Raw genomic sequence first — 24,898 nt, 5'->3', positions numbered from 1 at the left:
GAAAGTGTGCCTTAACAGTGACTGTAGTCCGAAAAACTATTTTAGTGAGTAGGACCAGCTATATTTTCCGCATCAGGCAAGGCTAGGCCTGAATTAAAATGTTTAATTTCATATACCACCCTGGGAAAATACTAGTTAAGTCTTTCACAGTTAATTATTTAATTTTCCATATAGGATCCAATGGTGAAATCTGATTTTGATAATTTGAAGGGGAAACGTACATTTATAAAAAAAAATACTTTAGGCTGCTTGAACTGGCTGTAAACACATTCCTGATTGGGAGAGGTAATGGCTACGGCTAAGACGACAACAAACAGCCATGAAATCCAGAGAGGTCAAAGCGTTGTTAACTGCTGATCACTTAGTAGGAATTAGTTATGTGGGAACTGGACGTACAGGTGGCAAAACAACGGGCAACCATAGCACTATCTCTATGAACTTGGAGATGCTTGGCAGAGTTTCTCCTATTCATATCAAGGACACCTGCAGTCAGCCAGGGTCTAGTTGCAGTGGAGGAAAAATACAGTCTGGATCATGTCAGGTTTGAGGGGGGCTCGTCTAAATAGAGTAATACAGTAAGGCAAATAGGATGTGCTACAAAAGGAGGTAGGGAACTGCCAGAAAATAGATTTGGGTGGCAGACTTTTTCCAATCACTGACAAGTGTGAAGGGTAAACCCGACACTTCCGACACCAACCCTGCAACATATTCTTGGACCTTACAGGACCCCACCTTAAGATAAAGGCCATTATGGAAGAAACCTCCTGATTTATTGCTCAAAGAAGAGGACCCGCTCAAGGACTCTTGGCTGAATGTGGCACCTCAGGTTTGGAACTGCTCTTCAAGAACCAAGTGGTTGGCTTCCTGTTTGTATACCTCAGTGACACAAAAAGAAGCCCTGCAGATTTCAAGAGGGTCCTGCTGACTATTAGAGACTAGATCATGCAGCACCATAAAGCTGTATCCAGATACAACTTCCAGCTAAGCCTCCTGGAGGAGTCTGACTTCCCCAAAACAAAGTGGAAAGGTAAAACTTTTGACCGGGGAAAGACAGAAAATATATCTGCTTGCCAAAGCACCTTTGGCAGCCATGAAATGGAGGGCTCAGAGCTTTTCTTGCCAAACCCAACAGCTTCATAAGGAGCTCAACGTTGATATATCAGACTTTAAGATGCCCTCACTGGCCACAACCTAGTCCATTGCTCTGATATATTATTTTGACTTTCTTTTCAGACACGGTCTGAAAGCAAGATCCTTGACCAGGACGACTTATTTAGTGTATATGGCCTGTACTCTATCAGCCTGAAACGTGCCTAGGTACCTGTGAAATGGGAACTGTTCTTTTTCAAGGGTACTTTACTTTTGCTAGGCTTTTTAAGTCTTAAAACTTTAAAAAATAATCATATCTCCAACTCCCCTGATTGATCCGGATTTATTTTTACTTATCTTTTTCTGTAGGTTTTTAAATTGGTTTGGGAAATGTATTCTGTTCTCTTCCTTCCTTTAATATATTTGATGCTGCTTGGACTTAACACACACTTCTCTGGGATTGCCTGCTGCTTGTGTCATAGCTACCAGAGGTGTTTTAAGAGCAACTACAGTCACTAGATAATAGCAGAGCAGGTGGTTGTAGTGTCTTGGGAGTTAGAAATGCTGGAACCCTTTTGGCTCCTGATAGACTCCATAGAACTGTGAGGTAAGTGCTACAGCGGAACATAATAAAGACTGGTTAAGAATGTTGAGTTCCCAGTTACATGCAAATGAATAAAGACGTGTAATACTAAGCTTCATGTGGGATGTAGTCATTGGCTGGCACCCAGCTTGGGGAGGACGCTACACTAGTAACAAGAAAACACGCATATTGATCTGGAAAGATGAAATGTGAGTATATTTAATGACAAATGAGCGGAAGGTCCTACACGTATTCCTAGTATTATTTTAGTTACCTGCACTTTCTGAGATGCTGAAACTGGCATTCAATGACAGGAAAATTAGGGCTGAAAAAATAGACAATTCTGTTATAGAAAAGCAAAGGAAAAAAATACTGGTGACCACTGAAGATTAATAATGAGAGCTCACATTTAAAGCGTAATTAGCAATTACAGAACAAAATCAGGCTATTCCACGATACAAATAAATGCCAGGATATCTGATCAAAGGTATTATTATAGAGATTTTGTGAAACAAGCCAAGCTTCTCTTTAGCATGAGAAATGGCATTTGAAGAGATACTATAGGAGTTAAGTTTCAACCATGAAATTGATTAAGTGTTAAAAACTCAGAAAACAGTTTGTCACAATAAAGAAGAGAAGTCCTCAAAAGAATAGGGCGAATGGGTTCTACATAAATATTCTACTCGGAAATATTGACCAGTGACCTGTATTTAGAGACAAATACATATAAAAAACAGGGGCTATAGAGAATTAGCGCAAGTATCAAAGAAAGAGTGAACAAGTTATGGTTTAAATCCTTTTTTTATTTAGTATATGCAAATCAAAAAAGAGGATTACGTACCCACTACAAACAGCATCGCTGCATAGCAAAGATTTAATATAGGAACATAACTGACTGCACCATGTACAATGATGCCCAATCATTTCCACAACTTTGCCATCACTGTGAATCACCCACCATGAGGATAAGAATGTTAGTCTCCCCCCAAAATGAATCAGGAGAGCTTAACAGGAAGTGAAGAGATCGGAGTGCCCCACAATCTACCATCAATGTATTCAAAATAGACAAACTCAGTAATAGTGTATGTAAGGATTTTGTGGGATGAGTCCCAGCCCTAAAAATAGAGCAGCATACGTTGTACCCAGAGTCCTGGGCATTAAATTATGCCCCCTTATTCTACAAAACACTAGGTCCCCTGGCCCAGCTTGGAGCACAAGATCAGAAAAGACTCAGCTGCCTCAACTTGGGAGAATAGACACGTTCTACCCCAGTGTTCAACTTCCAGTTTTGCTGGGTGCTCATGTAACTTTACCAGCTTGAGTTCTAGTGGATCCACCTTTATCATCTACAGTTGCCGACATCTCCTCACAGCTGTATAGTGGCAGACCAGAAAGAAATTAAATGTGACTACTTTCCAACTAAAGTTTCCCTTGTTGCCAATGGCCTGGAGTATCAAAAATCATTCCCTGGGACTGATGAGTACCCCTCTTGACTTAAAATTCCATTCACATTCTTTGTGTGGAGCTAGTAGGCCTCATGTTCTGTTGCTGGTGATTTTGAACCAAGAAATAGCACCTCTGTATCAGTAAAACTGTTTCATTATGAGGATGTAGTGCTTTCGAGTGACAGTGGGAAAACCAGGATCGAAACATTCACTGCTCTTAAAATATCCTCACAGAACGTTTCGATTGTGTAGTGAGTTCTCTCTGAATACGTACAGGCATTGTTAAGTTAGCATAACCACGTTAAATGTTAGAAAGCCATCTTTTTGCTTTTGCACACGACACTGCGTTTACATGTTATTTCTTAAATAAACTGCTGACTAGAGACTTGCCTCACACGAGAGCAATCTGTTGTTACCATCCCAAGCTCTGCGCAGCGACCTTGGTCTGTACATGGTGTGACAAACAGTCTGGATTATTACACAATGCATGTTTTCCACTCTAGGTTGATCGACCCACTATTTAGCCATAACACACGCGCAGCTGCACATACCTGAAAGTTGGTGCTTTTAATATCACAGACATCATGTTTATTATTCAGACCGAAGACGAGCCTTCCTGCGAGAAGTCTCCTGATGCTCCTGTGATGTGATTTCACTAAGCTGATCTTTGAGGTATGGGGTCCCCTATTCAAGCCTAAGAGACTTTCTATTAGCATAATAATAATATTAGCTTATTAGTGAAGGGAAGGTGGTAGTATCCACTGTCATTATAATATGATCACTCCTTTTATATTCTATGGTATTGTAACTATGTTGCTGGTTTTGATATTAATCATTTGTCTGCTTGTATTAGCCAAAGTACTGCATCTTAGGACACGTGGTCTATAAAAATAAATTCTTTTTATTTTACACCGTGTCTCTGTTGATTATTGTTGTGGACTGATGTGAGAATAATATACGAACAGGTATTTCCGATTCCCACCATTCCTGAGAGTACCCTGAGTCGCTTGTTCTGGGTTGTCTATTCATTGGGATCTCTGAGCTAAATCTTGGATAACGAATGGGACACTTATGCTAGCCGGATACTGGGTTCTGGGTTCTGAGGTGAGTTTCTGGTACACCACAATTCACTGAGGTCCTGGGGTTCTAAGCATAGTTCTGTGTATAAGCAGAATCCCTGCAACATGGCGCACCTAACGTTTGGTCTATGAGTTGAAACGCCTTAGTAGTGCTTACATTTAGTCCACAGCACCCTCATTCTTGTTTCCGGATAACAAGTCTGACGGATTTTAAACCTACCTAGTTCTATTGATATAGGTTCCTTCAAGCTTGATCATTAAAAAGGTTATTGAACCCTTGTGCTACTGAATACTTGAAGTGTAGCTTGTCCTAATGGCGATAAATATTGCGGCGCATAGTCGTGCGGCACTGAAACGTCATTTGACGCAGTATGGAGTGCCGGACGCGGGCATGGACGTCATCTTTGTGGTGGGAGCCGATGCGGCTCATCCCTTTGAGTTATTCTACTCTTGGGTGACGATTCCGGCAGTCAGTGGAAATGATAATACATTTCATTCATACACTGCCTCTGCAGTGCCTGCTGCCTATGCACCGTATAGGACACAGGAGATACCTATATCTGCTTGGCAACATCAGATTTGGTTTAATGGCGCCCTCCCCCATGTGGTTATACCGCCGAGAATGGGCCCTTTATCAATTGCGGGGGCCACTTGGCCGGTACTAGCCGGATTTACGCCTCATCCCCGTTACCTCACGGTGACGGTGGATGAACTGCGTGTACTACACACTGCCCTTATCACAGTATATAGGGCGTTGGTGCAGTATGTGTCGCGCACTGTACAGGCGGGGGCGCCTGTTGGTGCGGGACAACCTGGTGATCGTCACGCGGTGGTCATTAGTCCTGTTATGGTTAATTCTGTTGTAGGCAAGCGCCCCCTCACGAGGGATGATTATCCCTTTTGGCTTGCTGAAAAATTTGACCAAATAGAAGCGGTTTATCCGCATACAACTCCTGTGGAGAAACACAGGATCCTCACCATTAGTTTGCCTAAAGACTTAGTTCCCCACATGGATGATTGTGTTTCTTGGGGTAAGGTTTTTGCTGCAACGTACGCGCAGTGCTTTGGCACTCCGTCTATGTTGCAGCTGCCCTCCGTTATCAAACGTGTTCAAGAGGACCATGGAGCGGAGTCTGCGATAGAATTAGGGATGCGGCTCCTCGGAGATTTTGGCCTGGTGGCTACCATGATAATGGGAAACCTTAAGGGTGATGCGTTGCACTTTCAGGTTCGTAATGAACTAAAGAAAGTTGCTGAAGAGGACAAACCGCAGGAATTTGCAAAAATAATTTCCGAAGCATATCGTGATTTGGGTCGTAGCTCTTTAGGAGTTAAGCCTGTGATCAAAAATCCCGATTCTAAGCAGCAGGGTAAGGCAGGAACTTCTGGTAAGGATGAACGACCCATTTTTCCAAAACAAAAGTGGCAGTTTAAACAACAGGGCAAGCAGCAGCAGAAACAGGGCTCTCGGCCTGCCTCTCCCGTACAGTCAAGTAGTGAACGCACTTATGATCTGCGAGATCGTGCTACTATTAAGTCTCCTGATAGATTTCAGGTTTCTGAACCGCGTTCTCCTCGTTCTTCACAGGAAACATCGGCTACACAGTCTGGTGGCGGAGGCGGTGGCAAAGGTCGGGGTGCTCCACAACAGCGTGACCAACCCCAACAGACTGAGGGTAAAGGCAAGCAGGACGAGTTTGCTCGACAAAGACCCCCGTTTCAGAAGAAGAAAGTGGCGGCTCTGACGGCAAAATATGCCTCAGATAGTGCGGACACAGCTTCAGAACCGGACATGGGCGCTGACGCTACTAGACAGCGCGGCGGAAATTACCATAGTCCGTCAAGCTCTGCGTCCATTTCTGGCGGCGACAGCAACTGATGTTTTGGTTACTGTTGAAACAGCTGACACCAGAGTGGCTCCCCCTGATAGACTTTATGAAATAGTCTTATTAATTGAGGGTGACATACAACGTACCATAAAAGGGATTTTTTGGGATAATCTGACCACCACCTATGATATCCTCCTAGCGGAGGCAGATTGGCCCCCAGCCTTCATTTTGGAAGCTCCTAGAGGGGAGGAGAAAATCCTCCCGTCCTTTGCGCACACGGTGCCTAAGGAACAAGCTGAAATGTACGCTGGTGAGTGGGCGCTGGCGCTTGCGCCAGCGGTGTATCGTACTCAGGTGGGTTGGGACCGGTTGTCCCCCTGTCATGAGATTCCATTGCGGTCTATGCCCCAGCCTCAGCCCCAATATCCCATGCGTCGTGAAGCTAGACCCCACGTCGCGGCGATCCTTGAACAATTGGAATATCAGGGTGTTATTGAAACTTGTGTGTCCCCTATGAATAACCCTTTATTCACTGTAACGAAGCCTGACGGCTCGTACCGTTTAGTTTTGGATTACCGGCACCTAAACTCCCATTGCCGGACCTGCGCGGTACAAAATACACATAGCTCGGCTTTAGTCGACAGTCTCGTGCGTAAGAGGTTTAAAACGACACTTGACATTTCCAATGGCTTCTTTAGCCATAACCTGTCAACACTGAGTAGCCAGTGGACAGCGTTTACTTCGGGCGGAAAACAAAAACAGTTTACGAGATTGGCCATGGGCTACAAAAATAGCCCTGGCGTCTTTTCCGCTCGTGTGGTCTCTCTCTTAGAAAGAATAGACCCCGAGGCATACTCCTATGTTGACGACATCTACCTCACGGATGATGAGCTGTTGCCGCATCTGTCTCGCGTCGACAATATTGTAGTGAGTTTTGCTGACTATGGCTACAAATTTAATTTTGCGAAGTCTCACATCGCGGAATATACGGTGTTGTTTTTGGGCTACGAGCTCAATAATGAAGGGAAGGGGTTAGCTCCCCACTTTCTGGAGAAGTGCGCATGCTTGAGTGCACCAACGACACTGAAGAAATTACAATCTCTGCTGGGCTTTCTGAATTTCGGCCGTACGTACATTCCTGATTATGCCCAGCGTATCAAGCCGCTTTACGCCTTGGTACAACCCACATTTTCGAAGTCTAGCTGGCAGCTGGAACATTCTAAAATTTTACAGTCTTTACAGGCTGATCTTCTTGCTTCACAATATTTGCTGACACGTGATAACCGCACTAACCTGGTGATAAGAATAGTGCCAGGCGCCGTGGGTTTCACGTATTTGACGTTTAATGAGGGCGATACAGTCCCCATTGCGTACAAATCCCACTTGTACACCTCTGCTGAATTACGTTTTTCTGCGGTCGAAAAAGTTCTGACTGCTGTACAGATGGCGATCCTTAAAGAACGCGCACTGTCGCATGGGAAACAGATTCTGGTTGTAACACCCTATCCTGCCTTAGAAGCAGTGACAAAGGCAAGTGTACCAAATTCTAAAGCTTTGCATCCTCGGTGGATACAATGGGCCACAACACTGACGTCGCCAGACGTCACTTACATCTTTGATGCCTCATTACAGACTCAAGAGTTCTTGCAGTATGAATTCGTTCATCCGGCACCTCTGTCTTTGCGCCCGCTCGAAGAATACCATTGTGTCATATACACTGACGGGTCTGCGCAGCCCGCGATTGGATCGAAGCACGCTTATTCAGCGGCTTGCGCAATTGTCGTAGGTACATTCGTAAATGGTGAATTCCAATCTGATGCAGTGCATACGCAGTCATTGGGTGATTGTACCGCGCAATTGGCGGAGCTTCGGGCTCTGGTGCTTGCACTGGAGTTTGCTGATCCCCGGGTCACTACTCTTATAGTGAGTGATTCCTTCTACTGTGTCCAGTCCTACAATGACAATTTACACTTCTGGTCTCAGAATGACTATCGAGACACGAAAGGTGGCACAATTAAGCATAAAACGCTTTGGGTTCGAGTGGCAGACTTTAAAGACCGTCTCCCTCTCGTGAATGTTATTCACACTCTTGGTCACCAGCGACTTGGTGTCCATGCTGTCGGCAACAGCTTGGCTGACGAGGCAGCAAAAACAGCAGTGGCTACATACTTAGTGGCAGCAGTTACCAGATCAAAAAGTAAGATTGATGATGACATCTTGGCAGCTATTGCTGCTACAGAAAAGGGAGGCGATTACCCGAAGGGTTTTCCTTTTCGTTACATTTACCATTTAAGTCCTGATAATGTCCCATTAGTGAGGATTAACGACGTTGGTGACAGAATTATTCCCAACGCGGACTGCAGGCCAGCACTGATCTTGGCTGCACATGAGGGGTTGGCGTCTGCCCACGCCGGTGTGTCAGCTACAATATCTCTGCTACAACAACGTTACTGGTGGTTTGGTTTATATAAACAAGCGCGTGCTTATGTTCTTGATTGTGACATTTGCCAACAGATTAAACCTTCTACTGTTGCCCGGCCACCACAGACACAGCTGTACATCTCTAATAAGCCATTTGGTTGTGTTTATTTAGATCACTGCGGTCCTTTTTCCTCTGATACTGCGTACAAGTACATCTTGGTTGCAGTGGATTCGTGCACACGTTTTCTATGGGTATGGCCACAAAGGAGTGCTGACTCGCGGACTGTCATCAGGGATTTGCGTGTCTTTGTGGGAACTTTTGCGTGTGGTACCTTCCATTCTGATCAGGGCCCTGCGTTCGCCTCTAAGGCTTACAAGGAGGCTATGAGAAATTTGGGGGTCCTAGTCAAATTTTCGTCCCCCTACCGACCTGAGGGTAATAGTGTGGTGGAACGAATGAACCGTGACTTAAAGCAATCATTGACAGCCCGTGTTTTAGGCACAGGCCGGAACTGGCTAGCCCATTTGTATAACGTCCAACGTGCACTTAATAATCTCCCTAGAAGGTCTCTGGGTGGGCGGACCCCGTACATGATGCTCTTCGGAATCAGAATGTTTGTACCAGACCTTGATGGTCTAGACATGGCGGCGTCGACCGCACCCTTTGACGTAGATGATCACTGTGCTGTTTTACAGACTCTACAAGAAGCCAGAGACACTCTATCGAAGGAACACTTGCCCTCCACATCTGAAGTTGAAGTTCAGGTTCTGGTAGTCGGCTGGCTACCCCGAGTTGGAGATCTGGTCCGTGAGAAGGTGGAGAACAAGAAGGAGTTCGGCCCCTCTTATCGTGCACCAGTTCCAGTGCTTGGAGTGCAGGGTACAAGAACAGTCATTTTACCTCCACTTCCTGGTCGCAAAGAAAACAGGTACATCTCTATTGACAATGTCAAACTTCAGCGAGTGGCCGATACTTCTTAGTATGACTCCAGCAGTTTCATGCCAGACGATGCAAAGAAATTCAATGTTGACTCTTGCTTCTAACACCTTGCCTGATGTTGCCATCGAGCTGCAATCGGTTACTGATCCCTTGTTGATACCATCGGCTGGTGGTTTGCCCGAAGAGACTGAGTATGCTTATCCTACACGTGGTCCCTCGCCTGTTTTACAATCTACGGCACTTGGCCAGTCCCGTTTCTCCTTTGACTCTAACTCATTGCCCTCAAGCCCCCCATCGAACATTGCAGTTTTTTTCAGCTGGTTTAAGAGACATTTTTTGATTGCCCCTTGGACATACATTTGGCTGTTGCTTTTCAGTGTTTTTTTGTTTATGTCCATTGGATTCGTAATAGTTTTTTTCCGTCTTGTGGATGGCCACTATCTGAGTGAGAGATCGACAATTAGACTTATCAATGGAACTTTGGCCCCCCACTCCTCGTCCCACATCATGAAGAGGGAACAGACTTTTGTGAATATTACTGCCTGGCCCGTCTTGGATGGAATCGCATGGGATGCTGTTAAATTCCAAATTCATGGGCCTACAGAGGTCATTAATGTACCTAATGTATTTCGTGTTTCTATGGGTGATGTGGTTAGGCAGAACATACGTTCTGATGATTGGGATGTACACGCCATTGAATCACTGTTTTCTGATTTGAAGTATTATGCCGCTTTTGATGCTGAAGATTTATATGAAAATGCGGCTAATTATGCGGAACAGTATTGTTTTCAACATTATGGCAATCATTTTCTGCATAAAGCAAATACATTTAGAAATTTTGTAAATTTTACCCAATGGGAACACTGTCCTACTCCCGAGTTCGGAAGTTCACAAACAATAGTTAACAAGTATTCATATTTTACCGATTTCAGTGTTTCCAACCCGGCAGCGTTTTATTTTAAGGTGCTGCCTGAGTCTGCCGCAAAGGTTAGACTGACACACACAAAGCTACTTTATTCTAAGTCCTTTATGGACGAGTTGTCAATCAAAGGTTATGATGTATGGAAGGCTACTATTGATCTAAAGTCGGTTTGGGGTTCCAAGCCGTGGCAGGTACAGGGTACAGAGGCTTTACATCGTGCCTGTCTTATACCAAATCATATTTTATTTTTGAATTCATCCATCTTCCAAACCACCTGTTTTGGATTGGCTACTTCTAAACAATTAAAGTCACCTTCTGTGCCGGATTTGGGTGCTTATCCCAATTGGGATAACCACACAGATCTATCCCTTACTGCTTTGCAATCCTTAGTTTCAAATACATCTTTCAACATTTCGAGATTTCATAGTGAGGGTTGGTTAGTTTGGCAAAGCAGTTCAGACGCCTGTCAACGTCGCTTTTTGGGACTGAAACCGGGGTATACTCAGGAACGCGTAGATCCTCGGTTTGAGTCGTCTCATACTGTAACTACATACTCTGTGGGCAAGTTATGCCAATCTTGGCTGCGACATTCCACCTTGGCGTCTGTCAAGGTTCATTTATCACAGTTACATGACAAAATAGATTTGAATGATTTTGTTAAGGGTCCTGTGGGTAGCAGAACAAAAAGGTGGGCGTATGCTATTTACAACGAAGTCTGGAAGTTGTCGCAGATTGAGGCAGCTTCCAGGTTGAGAGCTATTGACCAAGCAAACATGGAGAAGGTTTTAGCTGTTATCGATAATAGCATTAGCACTCTCTCTTCTAGGATTTATACATTAGATAATATTGTTTCTTCTGTGGTTGATATTGTGCATGATGATGTGTCTGTGTTATATCATGGTCAAAACCAGTTGCGTTCTGTTATGCAGTTTGCATGGACATTGCAGACGTTAAAGGCGGGGAGAGTCCCTTGGGACTATCTTAACACTACATCGTTATTTCTTCCCTTTAACCTTACTGACAAGCAGCGATTTATGTCCATGAAGGATGCTACATATTCATTGTTACATATTGAAAAATTAGAACCATTGCCTTTTTCTGTAGCGGAGATCAATTCAGCTACGTGGTTAGTCCACGGATTGATAACTCTCCCTTTTGCGCTTTTTAAGTTCACTTCCTGTATGAAACATTATGCTTTGGGTAGATATGAACCGCTGGGCACCGCTTTCATACATGAGGTTTGGTCCCTCCCCTTTACGTATAGATGTACTAGGGACGGAACTGAGGTTTATTTGAAAGGCGAGGAATGCACCACGACACCAGACCATTCCTTGGTATGTAGGCACATTCAATTACACGGCGCATGCAATGTACAAGCACCGAACTTAGCCTGCGTCCTACGAGGTATCCCAGTGCCTGTGATTACGCCTTCTTTCACGCTGCTTGCAAACGGTAGTTATTTAATTTTGAATAATGAAGCTTGCTGCGGGATGTTAGTGGGAATCCCGTACATAGTAACTGTCTCGCAGAAAGTTGTCTGCTGCAATAATGTTCTCTTTCCACCCCCGCATGGGCGGCTGGATGCTTCCATCTGGCCTTCGATTCCAACCTTGAAAGCAGAGTTCAACAAGTTGAGCAGAATAAGAGCTCTATTGTCCCAAAAAGAGGTGCCATTGACTTCCTCTCGTGAAACATTTGTCCTTCACATTGCTAATACGCGCACTGAGGTACAGGCGCTTCTGAATACTGACCTCCCCCTACATTTCGGCTCTTTGATCCAAACTATTTTCAATGCCTCGTCCACGAACGGCCTGGCTCATTTTTTTAAACTTGTGGGCTCGGGTCTCGTGACCTCTTTCCAAACTATTTTTGGTGTGGTTCCGGCATTTTTTCATTCACTTTTTTCGAGCATCTTTGGAGGTGTTCCGCTGCTTCTGGCGCTGGTGGCAGGTGTGCTGCTTTTACTTTTCATACTACGGAATGGCTGCTCCTTCTGTGCCACACGAGCCCCTGTCCCGCCTGCATCTTCTTCGTGATAGGATGCTTGACTTTTATGGAACTCTGCCATTGGCGACCTTAAGCCTGGCATATGGATTATCCTTCCGGTATTGCTACTTCACCTGCGTGCAGCCTGTGCTTCACTGCCTGGATTGTCCCTTTGAATGGCCTTTGGATTTGTGCTTGACCAGCCTGGTGTCTCCGGTGCCGGATTTCGATCGACTGATGAGGCCCTTAGTGTCTCACGAGTTGACATGTTCTGGTGTCCGGATAATGGCTTGTGGTGCTGCACATGGGATCCTGGGTAATTGGGACATCTCTACAGCTGCCTACAACTTCTTGGCTATGAGCTATTTGGAGGAACATTCCGGGTGCCCTCTGATCGTGCTGGAAGCTCCGATGATTGAAGAACACGTGTGTTCCTTTTCGTTGATGGATTGGATGGCTCAGACTTTCGCTGGCCCTGCAAATGATCTTTTGTTGGAAGCAGTTGCGGTATATGCTGCCTATACATTCATGGATTAACTGCGCTGTCGTCCTTGGCGCCTGACGCTCCTGGACAGCACCCTGCCGCGGCATTTACTTTTTTCTCTGTTTTTTTTTTCTCTCCCTGATGGTTGTTTTGAGTTTTTTTAATTAATTATATTTTTTTTTCGGACACCACTGTTTCCCCTTTTGCTTTTCAATTTTTTCGTTTCAGACTTTAACTCATTCTGAACCTTTGGATTGGTTACGCCTTGTTCTGCTCTGTCGAAACTGAACTCTGCGTTCTCTCTTTTCTTGCCTACTAAATAGTGCTTCGATCAAGGGGGCGTGTAGTGAGTTCTCTCTGAATACGTACAGGCATTGTTAAGTTAGCATAACCACGTTAAATGTTAGAAAGCCATCTTTTTGCTTTTGCACACGACACTGCGTTTACATGTTATTTCTTAAATAAACTGCTGACTCGAGACTTGCCTCACACGAGAGCAATCTGTTGTTACCATCCCAAGCTCTGCGCAGCGACCTTGGTCTGTACATGGTGTGACAAACAGTCTGGATTATTACACAATGCATGTTTTCCACTCTAGGTTGATCGACCCACTATTTAGCCATAACACACGCGCAGCTGCACATACCTGAAAGTTGGTGCTTTTAATATCACAGACATCATGTTTATTATTCAGACCGAAGACGAGCCTTCCTGCGAGAAGTCTCCTGATGCTCCTGTGATGTGATTTCACTAAGCTGATCTTTGAGGTATGGGGTCCCCTATTCAAGCCTAAGAGACTTTCTATTAGCATAATAATAATATTAGCTTATTAGTGAAGGGAAGGTGGTAGTATCCACTGTCATTATAATATGATCACTCCTTTTATATTCTATGGTATTGTAACTATGTTGCTGGTTTTGATATTAATCATTTGTCTGCTTGTATTAGCCAAAGTACTGCATCTTAGGACACGTGGTCTATAAAAATAAATTCTTTTTATTTTACACCGTGTCTCTGTTGATTATGGTTGTGGACTGATGTGAGAATAATATACGAACAGGTATTTCCGATTCCCACCATTCCTGAGAGTACCCTGAGTCGCTTGTTCTGGGTTGTCTATTCATTGGGATCTCTGAGCTAAATCTTGGATAACGAATGGGACACTTATGCTAGCCGGATACTGGGTTCTGGGTTCTGAGGTGAGTTTCTGGTACACCACAATTCACTGAGGTCCTGGGGTTCTAAGCATAGTTCTGTGTATAAGCAGAATCCCTGCAACAATTGAACCTCCATTTCTATTAAGGAGGACAAAACGCAGTCTTTGGATCCTTGCTTTGAGTTATTTGCCCGCACACTTTCTACTGTTTGCTCCAAGGTGAGGACTTTCGATGTTACTGTTTGCATCATTTGCACCAGTCTGCTCCAGCCTCATGTTCATAGAGGACAGGGTCTCTGTAACTGAGACCTTCGTTTCTATAGCTCTTCAAAAGAAAAGCTCCTGCATTTCAGTACTTTAGTCTCGTTCTGAAGCTGGACTCTGCTACAGGAGCTGTCAATACCTTCTCTCTCAAAGTAACTTTTAGCACTCTTCTGCAGTCACTCGTCATCCTGTGGAGGCAGGGCACCGTGCTCCAGTGTGCAGTCTCGGTTCCTGGTCAATCCTTTTGTGGGAGCTCTTTGCAGGCACTTTGTCCCTAGAACCAAACACACTGCACACTCAGTGCCTCTGAATGATCTTCTATGACAAAGCTCCAGTTTTCTATAGATGCCACAGAGTAGGAAGCGCCAATCTACTACCTGCATCTCTGAAATCTATCTTGAGTACCGCTGTCCCCACCTTAGGTGAGCAGATTTGTATTACTTTACTAGTTCAATAAATAAAATATAGATATAATAGAGGATGAAGGTGACAATGGAGGTTAAGAAAGGAGTAGCATGTAGGATGTTCAATTGGCTAGCAGTCCTAATGCTTAAGAATGTCAAGCAATATAGTAAGTGGACTTTGGATTTGCCAGTTTTAACCACTGGCTTGCTCTGATGAGCCTTTCAAGCCACTGAATGTATTAATCCTGCCTTGGTTCAACCAAGCAGAGCATTTATATCTCACCTAATGCTATTGGCTGTATCCTTTTGTCTACACTATACTGCTTGCATTGAAATGCATGAGGGAATCCTTTACAAATAATGCCCTCTTGGTCTTATCCTGCTGGTTCTCTCCTGTGTGTCTCATTCTGCTCCATCTTACCCCACCCTCATATCCCTGTCCACTCCTCATTTTTGGCACGTACCATCCTCCTCTATATCTCTCACACTTCTCCCTCCTTCCTCTATGTGCTCCTTGGTCGTCTGCCTCCTCCTCTCTGAATCTACCTCCCCTTTGGGCTTCTTGTTCCTAAAGCCGGCTCTTTTCTGTTGGTAGCTTTTAATAAGTGCCTCTATGATGGGGTATTTATTGTACTTTTCATAGAGCCAAAAGGAGGGCTATACTGAAAATTATTTTACTCTTAGTTGTCATTCTCTTTTAATTTACATGTATAAAGTTGCACATATAATGAACATTCAATATAAATCAACCTTTCATTTCCTGTCCGACTTTCGTCTGCTTACACTGATTGTACAACACTAAGTGCCCAATTACGATGTCGGACGGACCGGAGTCCGTCCGACATCGTTTGGGAACTGGGACCGAACGACCTCCTGTCGTCGGTCCCAACCCAGTAATTAAGACGCGACATCCCTATTCCTTACAACGGGAGCATGCATTCCAAATGGAATGCATGCTCTCATGGTAAAGAGCTGAGGAGCAGTTCATCCCTGCACCCTGTGGCACAGCACGCAGGGATCAACAGGGGTCACCATAAGTGCTCCGTAGGCTGCCATACGGATGCCTTGCACCCATGGGGGCCATGCTGGGGGACCCCAAAATCGGATTCCCACAGCCTTTCAGTGTAGGAAAGGCCAGCTCAGAAAGGCTGTTGGAATCTGCCACCGTAATTCCGCGGGTGGGAAGAGCCGCCTGAGGGATTACTGAGGCTTTCCAAATGGCAGAACGGCTCTCTGAGCCCAGAGGAGGCCATTCAGAAATCCAGTTTGGATTCCTTTCCAAACGACCCCATCAAAATGGGTCGGTCGGACAGCAATCCGAACAGCCAATTACGATGCCGTACGTTTCCAACGGCATCGTAATCGGGCCCTAAATTGAAATCTCTTGTTCTAGAAATGTTTTTTTAACAGCAGATCAACAAACGGATGGACAGTGCAATAAAGTTATTTATAAGTTCACACAGTTTTTCTGACTAGTGAAGGAGTATCCAACTCCTAAAATACTGGAGATGAGGTCTACAACACAGCCACAGTTTTATAGCTCCTCCAAATTTCCATTGCTGCGTGCAGCAGAGTTGGAGCTGGGTTGATTCTTGCATCTGTTGTTGGCATCTGTGTCCAACATGAAAGTCCTGTGTGAAGTCTGGTGGACGCTAAACAAGTGTTTTTTTCCTTTTTACTCTCCATTGATTATTAACATGTCTATATCTGATCATAGCTTAACCCCTTCGCCGCGGCGGGAATTCCGTCGCGGCGCTGGGGGGTGCGGGGGGGCAGCGCGGTGGCGCTGTGCTCATGAGGGAGCCGCTCCGTCATGAGCCACAGTTGAGCTGTGCTCATGACGGAACGGTTCCGTCATGACTCCGCCCAGTTGCGTTGTCCCCCCGCACAGGCGGGGAAACAGCGCCGCGTGGGCGGAGCGGCAGCCAACAGTCGTGTCATGACAGAACCGTTCCGTCATGAGCACACGGCAACCGTGGCTCATGACGGAGTGGTTCCGTCATGAGCGGGGAAGGGGTTAAAAAGAGGTTATATTTACAAACCATGTGCATTAAGGTGGGTTTCTCTTTTAACAGACATGGTAGGAACAAACACCCCAGAGTGCTTATGGTGAAAAGCCTACAACAACTGGTAACACAAGGGTTTTGGAGCCTTGTACCTCTATATATAAAGATCTCAAACTGAGCATCCAGATGTTTAGACGGGAATGGTTACATTTTCAAGGTTGGTACTTTTGCCCCTTATTTCTTGGTAATATCCTATCCAAATTCAGCCATATTCTTTTACTTTTATCCACGTGTACCTCATGCTTAGCAGGCTCGCCATAATTACAAAGTCAAAGTGAGAAAACATCAACAGGCAGTGAACCAGACTAATGCAGCACACACAACTGAAATCTCCCAAGACAAAAATGTGTTGAGTCAAGCAATTTGAATATGACAATGTGTGCACACACTGCAAGCACCCTCTGCCCAACGAATGCTAACCTAAGTTAGGTGAAAACAGGTAAACAATGTCAGCAGCGGTGCACCACTTCTACAAATGTAATTTTGATTCCAAATATATCCACAATATTCTGATAATAGTTAAATTTCTTTTTATTTATTGTTGCATCATCATTGTGTATCAAAAAAAAAAAGTTAGGCAATGCGTTTCGTCCATATACATTTGGAATTCTTCAGGGCACAAAGTGGATAAGAAGTATACATCCTCATATGAAAGAAGAAATATTTAGGTCCATTCATCCAAGGTCATTGGGAAAACAGTGCCTCGCCATAATTACAAGGTCCAAGATTAGTCACCTAATCATCTGACAGCGAGTTCTTCTCATGCCTTAGACTTTGCCCAATCCCCTCCAGGCTGCACATGGCATCAGTAAATCAGGAGGGCGGTTATATCCTCTGAGTAACAGCGATTAATCACAGGCACACAGAGTCTGTGGAATTCTAGTGAGCCACTGAGGCCCTCACAAGTGCAGCAAGGGATATTTGCCCCAGGCCCCACTCTTTTCAAAGCTCCACATTGCCACGGATTAATATATTTATACTTATAGCAAAAACAGGGCATGTCTGCTTTTGCGATACATTCGTGATGAATCAGATAACATTAGCCACCACTAGGTGATGCCATATGTCAGAACCACCTCCCAGTGGGTCCCTGGACACATTTTTTTTATATAACCAGGTGATCCTGCTATTAGAAAATCTGACAAGGGCCACACAGGAGGTCTGTGATCTGGGCCTCACAAAAACGTTCTGAGAGGTCTGCCACCAGTAATAGCTGGTATGCTGCTGCTGCCTACAGGCCTAGTTCCTTAACAAATGCTGATTAAGAGTCAGAGCCCAGCACCGCCACTGATGGATCCTCAACATTGCTGGACCGGCCCAGAGCTGAGAGCCCAGATGACTGGGCTGATGTTCCTGCCTTAGGGCAGAGTGCTCAGTGCACTTTGTGTTTCATTGTGCAGCTTGTTGAGGAGAAAGTAATGTCATAAGCAGTGTCATTACTACATCATCATACACGTGGCTAAAATCGAAATAGCTATGTCTTTCCAATATAAGACTCTTCAATCGTCAATGTGCTCAGCGTGGGCGCTTTTTATCTAGTAACTTATTCAGATTTACATCTGGAGATCCCTAGCACGGAAACTCTGCTTATGTTTTATTAAGATCAGTGGGTTTACCACTGGCTGTTGGGATTTATTTGTGACCGCAGGTGGCATGCTCCGATACTGGCATTCTCTCTATAGTCTTTCATATTTCGAGACTAATGAAATCAGCGTCATGTTAGACGGGCAGTTTTGAAGCAGTACGAATAAGTGAGCCATGAGCAATATTTCATTCAAACATAGCAAGGTTCTCTCTACTCTTTGAAAAAGACTACTTTTGTTCACTAGTCGTGCATTTTTTTTTAACCAGTTCAAAAGTTCACCTCTCACGCATTTTAGACACACTTTCTAGCTTCTTTGATGATGTCCTGCAGTGATCAACAGGTAGATGATGGAAACCTCCATCTGTAAACAGTTTGAAGGACCGTGAGGTTATAGGCACCGCTGAAGCCCACAATGGGATGTGTGCTCATATCCAACAGATAAGGTGGTGGAGCACAAGGCAACCACTGCAGGACTTGCAAAAAAGGAACACTCTTGCTATCGCCCTCTGGGTAAACCCGATATCATCCCCTCTGCAAAAGATAGCGGAGGGATGTTGTCCCTTTATGTGCACCCTTCAGTGGATAACTGTGCAACGCTTTCTCCACCATTCTAGGGGACAGACCCAGGAGGGTTGTTTAATATCAACAGCCGGTTCACCTTTGCGCTTCGGTGGCTTGATTTTAATGTGTGCACATGTTCCCTTTTCACAGTGCATGCTCTACAAAGAGCCAGAAAGGAAATGAGGTCATCCTCTTGCTACTCGGGTAGGTCACCAAGTTTGGATTCCATTTCCTGTCGCCGCTGAGCAGTTTTGCTGCGGTATTCTCAGTGTGTTTGTGCAATCCTTACAGTGGCTTTTCACTAACAATGCATTTCCCGAACGTTAACGAGGGAAGTGGTCCAGCCTGGACAATGGTGCCAGCGATACGGCGGAAGCAGTGGTTTCAACTTCTGGCGCAAAGATTAAGCAAGTGAAACACCGAGGCTGCCAGTATCTACGTGTTCAAGCGTAGATCTAGTGTGTCCTATACAATTACTTTAGCGCTTTAAATGGAATCAGTGGTGGTGCACTTCTGCACGTGAATGTTGTCAGATTTTAGATTTTGGAAGATTCGAGTATTGAAGGGAAACATGTTGGTATGTGTATTATTGCATTTAAGGCAGCAATCACCCGCCCGCTCTGAAGTAAGACAAACTCTTACACAATCTAGCTACAGTGTTACTTCTGTGTAGGCCAAGTTTACAGTATCTTGTGACCCATTTTCAGTTTGCCGACTGTGTGACATAGACAGGCCTTCCGTGAGTCACTTTATGTACCAAGGTATTCCGTGTTTAAAACGATCACATCGGTAAAATGTTGATAGCGATACAATGAATGACCCCAACCAAAGGAATTCTACAATGCAGTACGCTTAGACAAGGGATAAACATAATGCCAAGCTCAAAACCCCTAAAGCAGTGATAATTCCCCCAACAGTGTGGCTTCTTGCATCACTATGAATTTACTACTAGCATTTCCAGGAACCCTGCCGCCACTGACTCGCCCCAGGTGAGGTCCCTTTGCAGCAGTAAAGCTACAAGACTCACGGACACGTGTTAACAACGTCCTCCCTGGACAGCAACATTCTAATCTTACTAGGGATAAACAAATCCCTAACAATACAGAAGTCAACTTTGAAAACTGTCCTGGGTGTAGGTATGGAGGCCTGAAGGGGCAGCTTACTTATTCTGAGTGATATAACCTTTAAGCAGAAAAATATATTGACTTTTGTCCACAAAGCGCATCCTTTGGTAAATATATAGGAGGCCGACAACCAGCATTCCACACCCATGTACTTGTATATCTCTGGTAAAGAGAGGAAGTTGAAACCTATGTGTTTTAAAATTGAAAACAAGGTCAATATAAATGTCCTTATACTTTCCCTTCGGTGCAATGTGGGTCACTTACTTGTCCTTTAATGTTATCCCTGTGAACTTAGTACAGAAGTGTGCATGGTGGGGAGCAGTACAGCTATCACTGCGATACTTACATACATTTAAAAAGGGAGGTACAACGCTAAGGGCTGGATGCCTGCACTACTCACACATGCCAGTTAAAAGAAATCACATGACTGGTTAAAAGATTGAAGGGGGTTCATACCTTCAACATCCCTGCTGGTACTGAAAGACTATTAATGTTAATGTCCTACAGGATACCTGCATAACTGACTGGGGCGGCCAGCGTAAAATGCTTATAGGTTGCTTTTCACCTTTCTTTAAGGGTGAATTCAGGTGATTTTGAAATCCTTTGCTAGTAGCCTGAAAAAACGCATCTCAGCAGCGAAAAAAAATATCCCAACATAGGCAGCAACAAACGACATAGGCAGAAACAAATTAAATAACAAAACCAATCATGCTGAAAAACCATTAAAGCTTCGAAAATTAATAAACAGAAAAAAAGTTACTTTTTCATCTCCGAAAGGTCTCCAATGTAAATCACAAGGATGAGGTGATACCACTGTACCTCAGCCTGTTTTTAACATCATTTTCTTTGTGTTTAAGTGCTTCTGCACAGCGGACTGACATATGTCTCTGGTCGAGGTCAAATCATCATCAGATGACCTCTATTCGCTTGCACAGTACAAACAAATTTCCCATCCTGTTTTACACCAGTGGGTTTGCGCTCACTCAGTAGCTTTACAGCTAAAACAAATGTACCCTTTTAAAGTGTTTAGCAGCACAAGGCAGCCCATTTGGAACTTCCCAACATAGCACGTCAAACCCGGCGGCTTCCATTGTGTTTGCAGCTTAAGCAACACGCGGACACGCCTCAAACTTCTATTTGTCAACATAATGCATCTATCAAAGAAAACATTATTCAATTTGCTTCACCAAAAATACACCAGAAGTCACGTGTGCATCCCGCAGTTAATTTGTCCTTGCGGAACTGCAAGCACAACACACACATTACAAGTATAAATATTATGTTACTAATGATCACAACAGCATGCCCGGTTTACTGTGTCTGCAACTAGTTACTGAGACAATGTATTAAGAGAGCGGACAACGAAGCAGCTTTATAAAACTCCAGAAGCAAGGACATGCTTTTAATACCACAGTCGCTACTTTTTAGCAGCTGCTATTTAAACATCTAAACAGTTGTCAAAAACGTGAAGAAAAGAAACCGACAAGAAACCCTGTTAGTGTTAAATCAATTTAGCGCACTGCCCACTGTGATATAACTTTATGGGGGGGGAAAGGGGAACGTTTAGAATCGTGTAGGCGATGCCCGTGCAGCAATGAATGAAAGTACTTCCCTATTCTGCCGAAGAAAGTAAAATTCATGGCCATTCAGTGACGCGAGACTGGTGTGGTTTGTAGTATAGTTATCTACAAAAGGAAGAGCGTCAGGTGTTTTCTCGTAACTCCCCCCACCCCCCTAACGCTGATCATTTCACCTGCCCGGGCGTTTACAGCCCCCTGACCGAAGCCACGCTCTAAGTGGATAGACAAGCAATCGCCCTCCACATACGTGTTGATTATATTATCAGAGTGTGCCCACGAAGAGGCAGCAGCATGCAAGACTGACAGCGACTATGACAGACAGTAAATCTGAACCCTGCTACAATGAACACTCCACCTGGCCCCCAAAACACCCGCGGATGGCATGGGAGAAACTAAGGGCAACGCGCACGCCTGCAAGCCTGTCAAATCCCGTTACGTATCCAGCGACAGACCCTTCCCACCCACCTCTCCCCTCACTACCTCCCAGCTCTCTCTCTCAGCCCACACCATGGCTACTGGGCAGGGGCGCATGAAACAGACCGGCTCTTTTTCTTTTAAATTGAGTACTCACGAATTCCATGTTGAACAGCTTTAACAACTCTTTATTACAGCTTTGCTCAGAGGCTGCTTTGAGATCTTCTGCAGCACCAACAACCACAAACAGGAAGAACCAGCTCTGACTAGCTTTTTTTTTTCTTCATTTAGCACTGCCTCAGACCTTTGTCACGTGACGCGTTCCATAAAGGCTTCACGTAAACACTACTTTGAAAGAGAGCTCCTTCCTCTGTGCTCATAGCTGTGTTTCAACTGCAATCCGGGGACGGCATTCAGCAAAGAAGTGCAGTATGTTACATTTAAAACAATCCTTGGATAGTTTATTTCGCGTAGCAAAATCACACGAGAATAAATGATACATTAGTAAACGCTAAAAGGAAAAAGGTTTTCCTTGCTGGTTATTCCAGGAACGTAACATTTACAAAATTGTGTTTGACATTTCACATTTTTAAGGACAGATCGTGGGGACAGTGCCATGCATGTGCGTGTATTTTTTGAATGTGCAGACAAGAATTAAGTGCGATTCATCTCCATATCCACTTGTTGAACGTCACTGTTTGCATTCCACCATAACTGTATTGGATATAAAAATGTGCTTACATTTCAGGGACAGGACACACGAGCGAATTGCATTTTATCGAACGTGTGTGTTGCTATTCTCAAAACAAACGTATGTGTCGATCTATTTTTATCACAAAATGTTTTTGTTATTGTGCCCTGTCTTCATTCCTATATTTGTTTTGTTTTGCATTGCTGTACTTGTGCTGTGACTGTGCACGGTTTACTTATTGTGCCTGTTGTACTCGTTTTGCCTGCTCCCACAGCTGCTGCCCCTGCGGCCCCGCCACCCTGCCGGTTCCCGTCTCGCCTCCCTGCTGTATGTCCCTCCCTCCTCCCTACTTAATAGCAGCCTCTGCGCCCATCCGCGACCCGACCAGCACCAGGGACCCTGGATCTCTCACCACTCGTCGATACGACTCAGCTACCCTCCTCGAACTCAACCCTGGAAAAAACAACTCCTAGCAGTCCCTGCCGAACAAGACCCACGGCCAATTCTCCTGCGGCCACTGCCGCAAGACCTTCACCACCACCTCGACTGCCAACACCACTGATGTCCTAAGATGCATCCTCCTCAATGTGCACTCCATACACAGACAGGCTGTGGAGATCTGGAACCTCCTGGACACCCTCTCACCGGACGTCGCCTTCTTTACAGAAACTTATCTTCGCAGGAGGAAACCGTGTCCACTTCAGTCACACCATGCAACCCCCGTGGACCAAACCCCACTGCGTACACTTCCTCGTCTACAAACCCAAGCCGCCCAAACCAGCTCGGACCGGGAGGCACAAGCGGGACATTGCGCTGCATCGCTGGGGGCCGTGTATTGGAGCACGCTAGAGGCAGCAACAGCCTCGACCTCCCCACCCCCGGCATTTCCGCCCAGCTGATCGGCGCCAAAGCACGTAGAGCTGAGACAATCGAAAGCAGGGGGGAGCGCTCTCACAGGTGGCGCGCTCCCTTAAAGGGGCAGGATCCCGTTCTGCCAGTGTTGTTTCAACACCATTAGCTTTTCTTTGCGCTGGAGTGCACAGGAAGCCAGCGAGAGGCAGGTTGCCCATAAAAGCTGCAAGAGACCGGCACGACAAACACGGGCACAAGCAGCTGCCGGGGGAAAAAAAAAAGGATGGCAAGCCGGAAAGGGGCAACGGGGAGGAAGAAACAGCCCCCGGCCCGCTTCAGGGAGGTGCAGGAGAAGCCAGCTGCAGCAAAGAAAGACCCGAAGAAGCGCAAGGACCACGACTTGGACGACGATTTGCAGGACATGCTGGAGCAAGCCAGGGCCCTGGTGGCATTGAAAGGCCGAAGCTGGATGGACCAGCAAATCAAGGAAGGGGCCCTGGGAAAAGGAAAGAGGCAACGCCAAGAATCAACAACACCGCCACCACCAAAGAAAGCAGCAATGAGGGGGGCTGCAGCCAAAAAGGCGGCCCCCACAAGAGTAAAGCTGGGACAAGCAACAAGGGAAGGCCCCCCCCAGGCGGCCAGAAGCAGAGCTCCAACGGTGCCAGAACAGGTGGTAAGCTCCGAATCGGAAGACAGCCGCGATGGCGAGGGGTCTGTAGCCAGCACGGCGCCCCCCCCAGGAAGGACACCAGAAGAGGGCCCAGGGGAAGCATGGAATGCCGCGCAGCACGCGGGGGTGAAAGAGGGTCCGGGGCCCCAAAACAGAATGGGGCAACAGGTTCACACGGGAATCCAACGGGGTGGGGACAATATGGCAATACAGGGTACGTGGCCCATGCACTTCCCATTGCAAACAGGTACAGGCCAAGGGGGAACGGACTTCCAAGGGGAGGCCTGGCTAGAGGGGTCTATGCAGCCACCGCCATGGTTACCCTGGTGGCAATGGCCAGGAAGGGGGGTCCCATTCCCGGAGAATGCCCCTTGGGGCACAGGGGGTCCGGTAAAGAGCCCAGCAAACCACAAAACTGCCAACACTGGGGTACAGGCAGCCAGGAAGGCGAGCAAGGAGCCAACGGGGTTAAGCCAGGCAGGACAGGGCGAGAAAGCAGGGGAGGAGCCAGCTGCACAGGAACACAAAGGGACCCTGGTAGGGGAGGGCTCATCTGCAACCGGGGCGGGAGAGGGGAAACCAGCGAGCGAGTACTTGCGCCCATCCCCAAGCGACCCTCCCACAACAACAAGGTTGCTGGGACTGGCCAACCTTATCCCACTCACAATAAAGGAGAGAATTTGGAGGAAAGAATTTATAGACATTTTCTCCTTGCTCGAAGTGCGGCAGGCAGGCTTAGATCTCACAACG

The 24,898-nt window shown here is 45.7% G+C and overlaps 1 protein-coding gene across 4 annotated transcripts in view; it reads right to left on the bottom strand.

Annotated features, from left to right (window-relative positions):
- DIAPH2 (diaphanous related formin 2) overlaps window positions 1-22,224 on the bottom strand; it is a 3,515,124-nt gene extending 3,492,900 nt beyond the window's left edge. For 2 of the 4 annotated variants that reach the window (XM_085607750.1, XM_085607751.1), the window contains exon 1: window positions 22,090-22,224. In XM_085607750.1, coding sequence (XP_085463876.1) covers window positions 22,090-22,098 — 9 coding nt within the window. In that variant the 5' untranslated portion in view covers window positions 22,099-22,224. The remainder of the gene's footprint in view (window positions 1-22,089) is intronic. The other 2 variants (XM_085607752.1, XM_085607749.1) reach the window with 2 other exon arrangements.
- Between the last annotated feature and the right edge of the window lie 2,674 nt (window positions 22,225-24,898).

This window comes from Triturus cristatus, chromosome 5_2 (assembly GCF_964204655.1).
Source record: "Triturus cristatus chromosome 5_2, aTriCri1.1, whole genome shotgun sequence".
Classification (NCBI taxonomy): domain Eukaryota; kingdom Metazoa; phylum Chordata; class Amphibia; order Caudata; family Salamandridae; genus Triturus; species Triturus cristatus.
The sequence above is the reverse complement of the archived record's forward strand: the minus strand, read 5'-3'. Positions and strand labels throughout refer to the sequence as shown.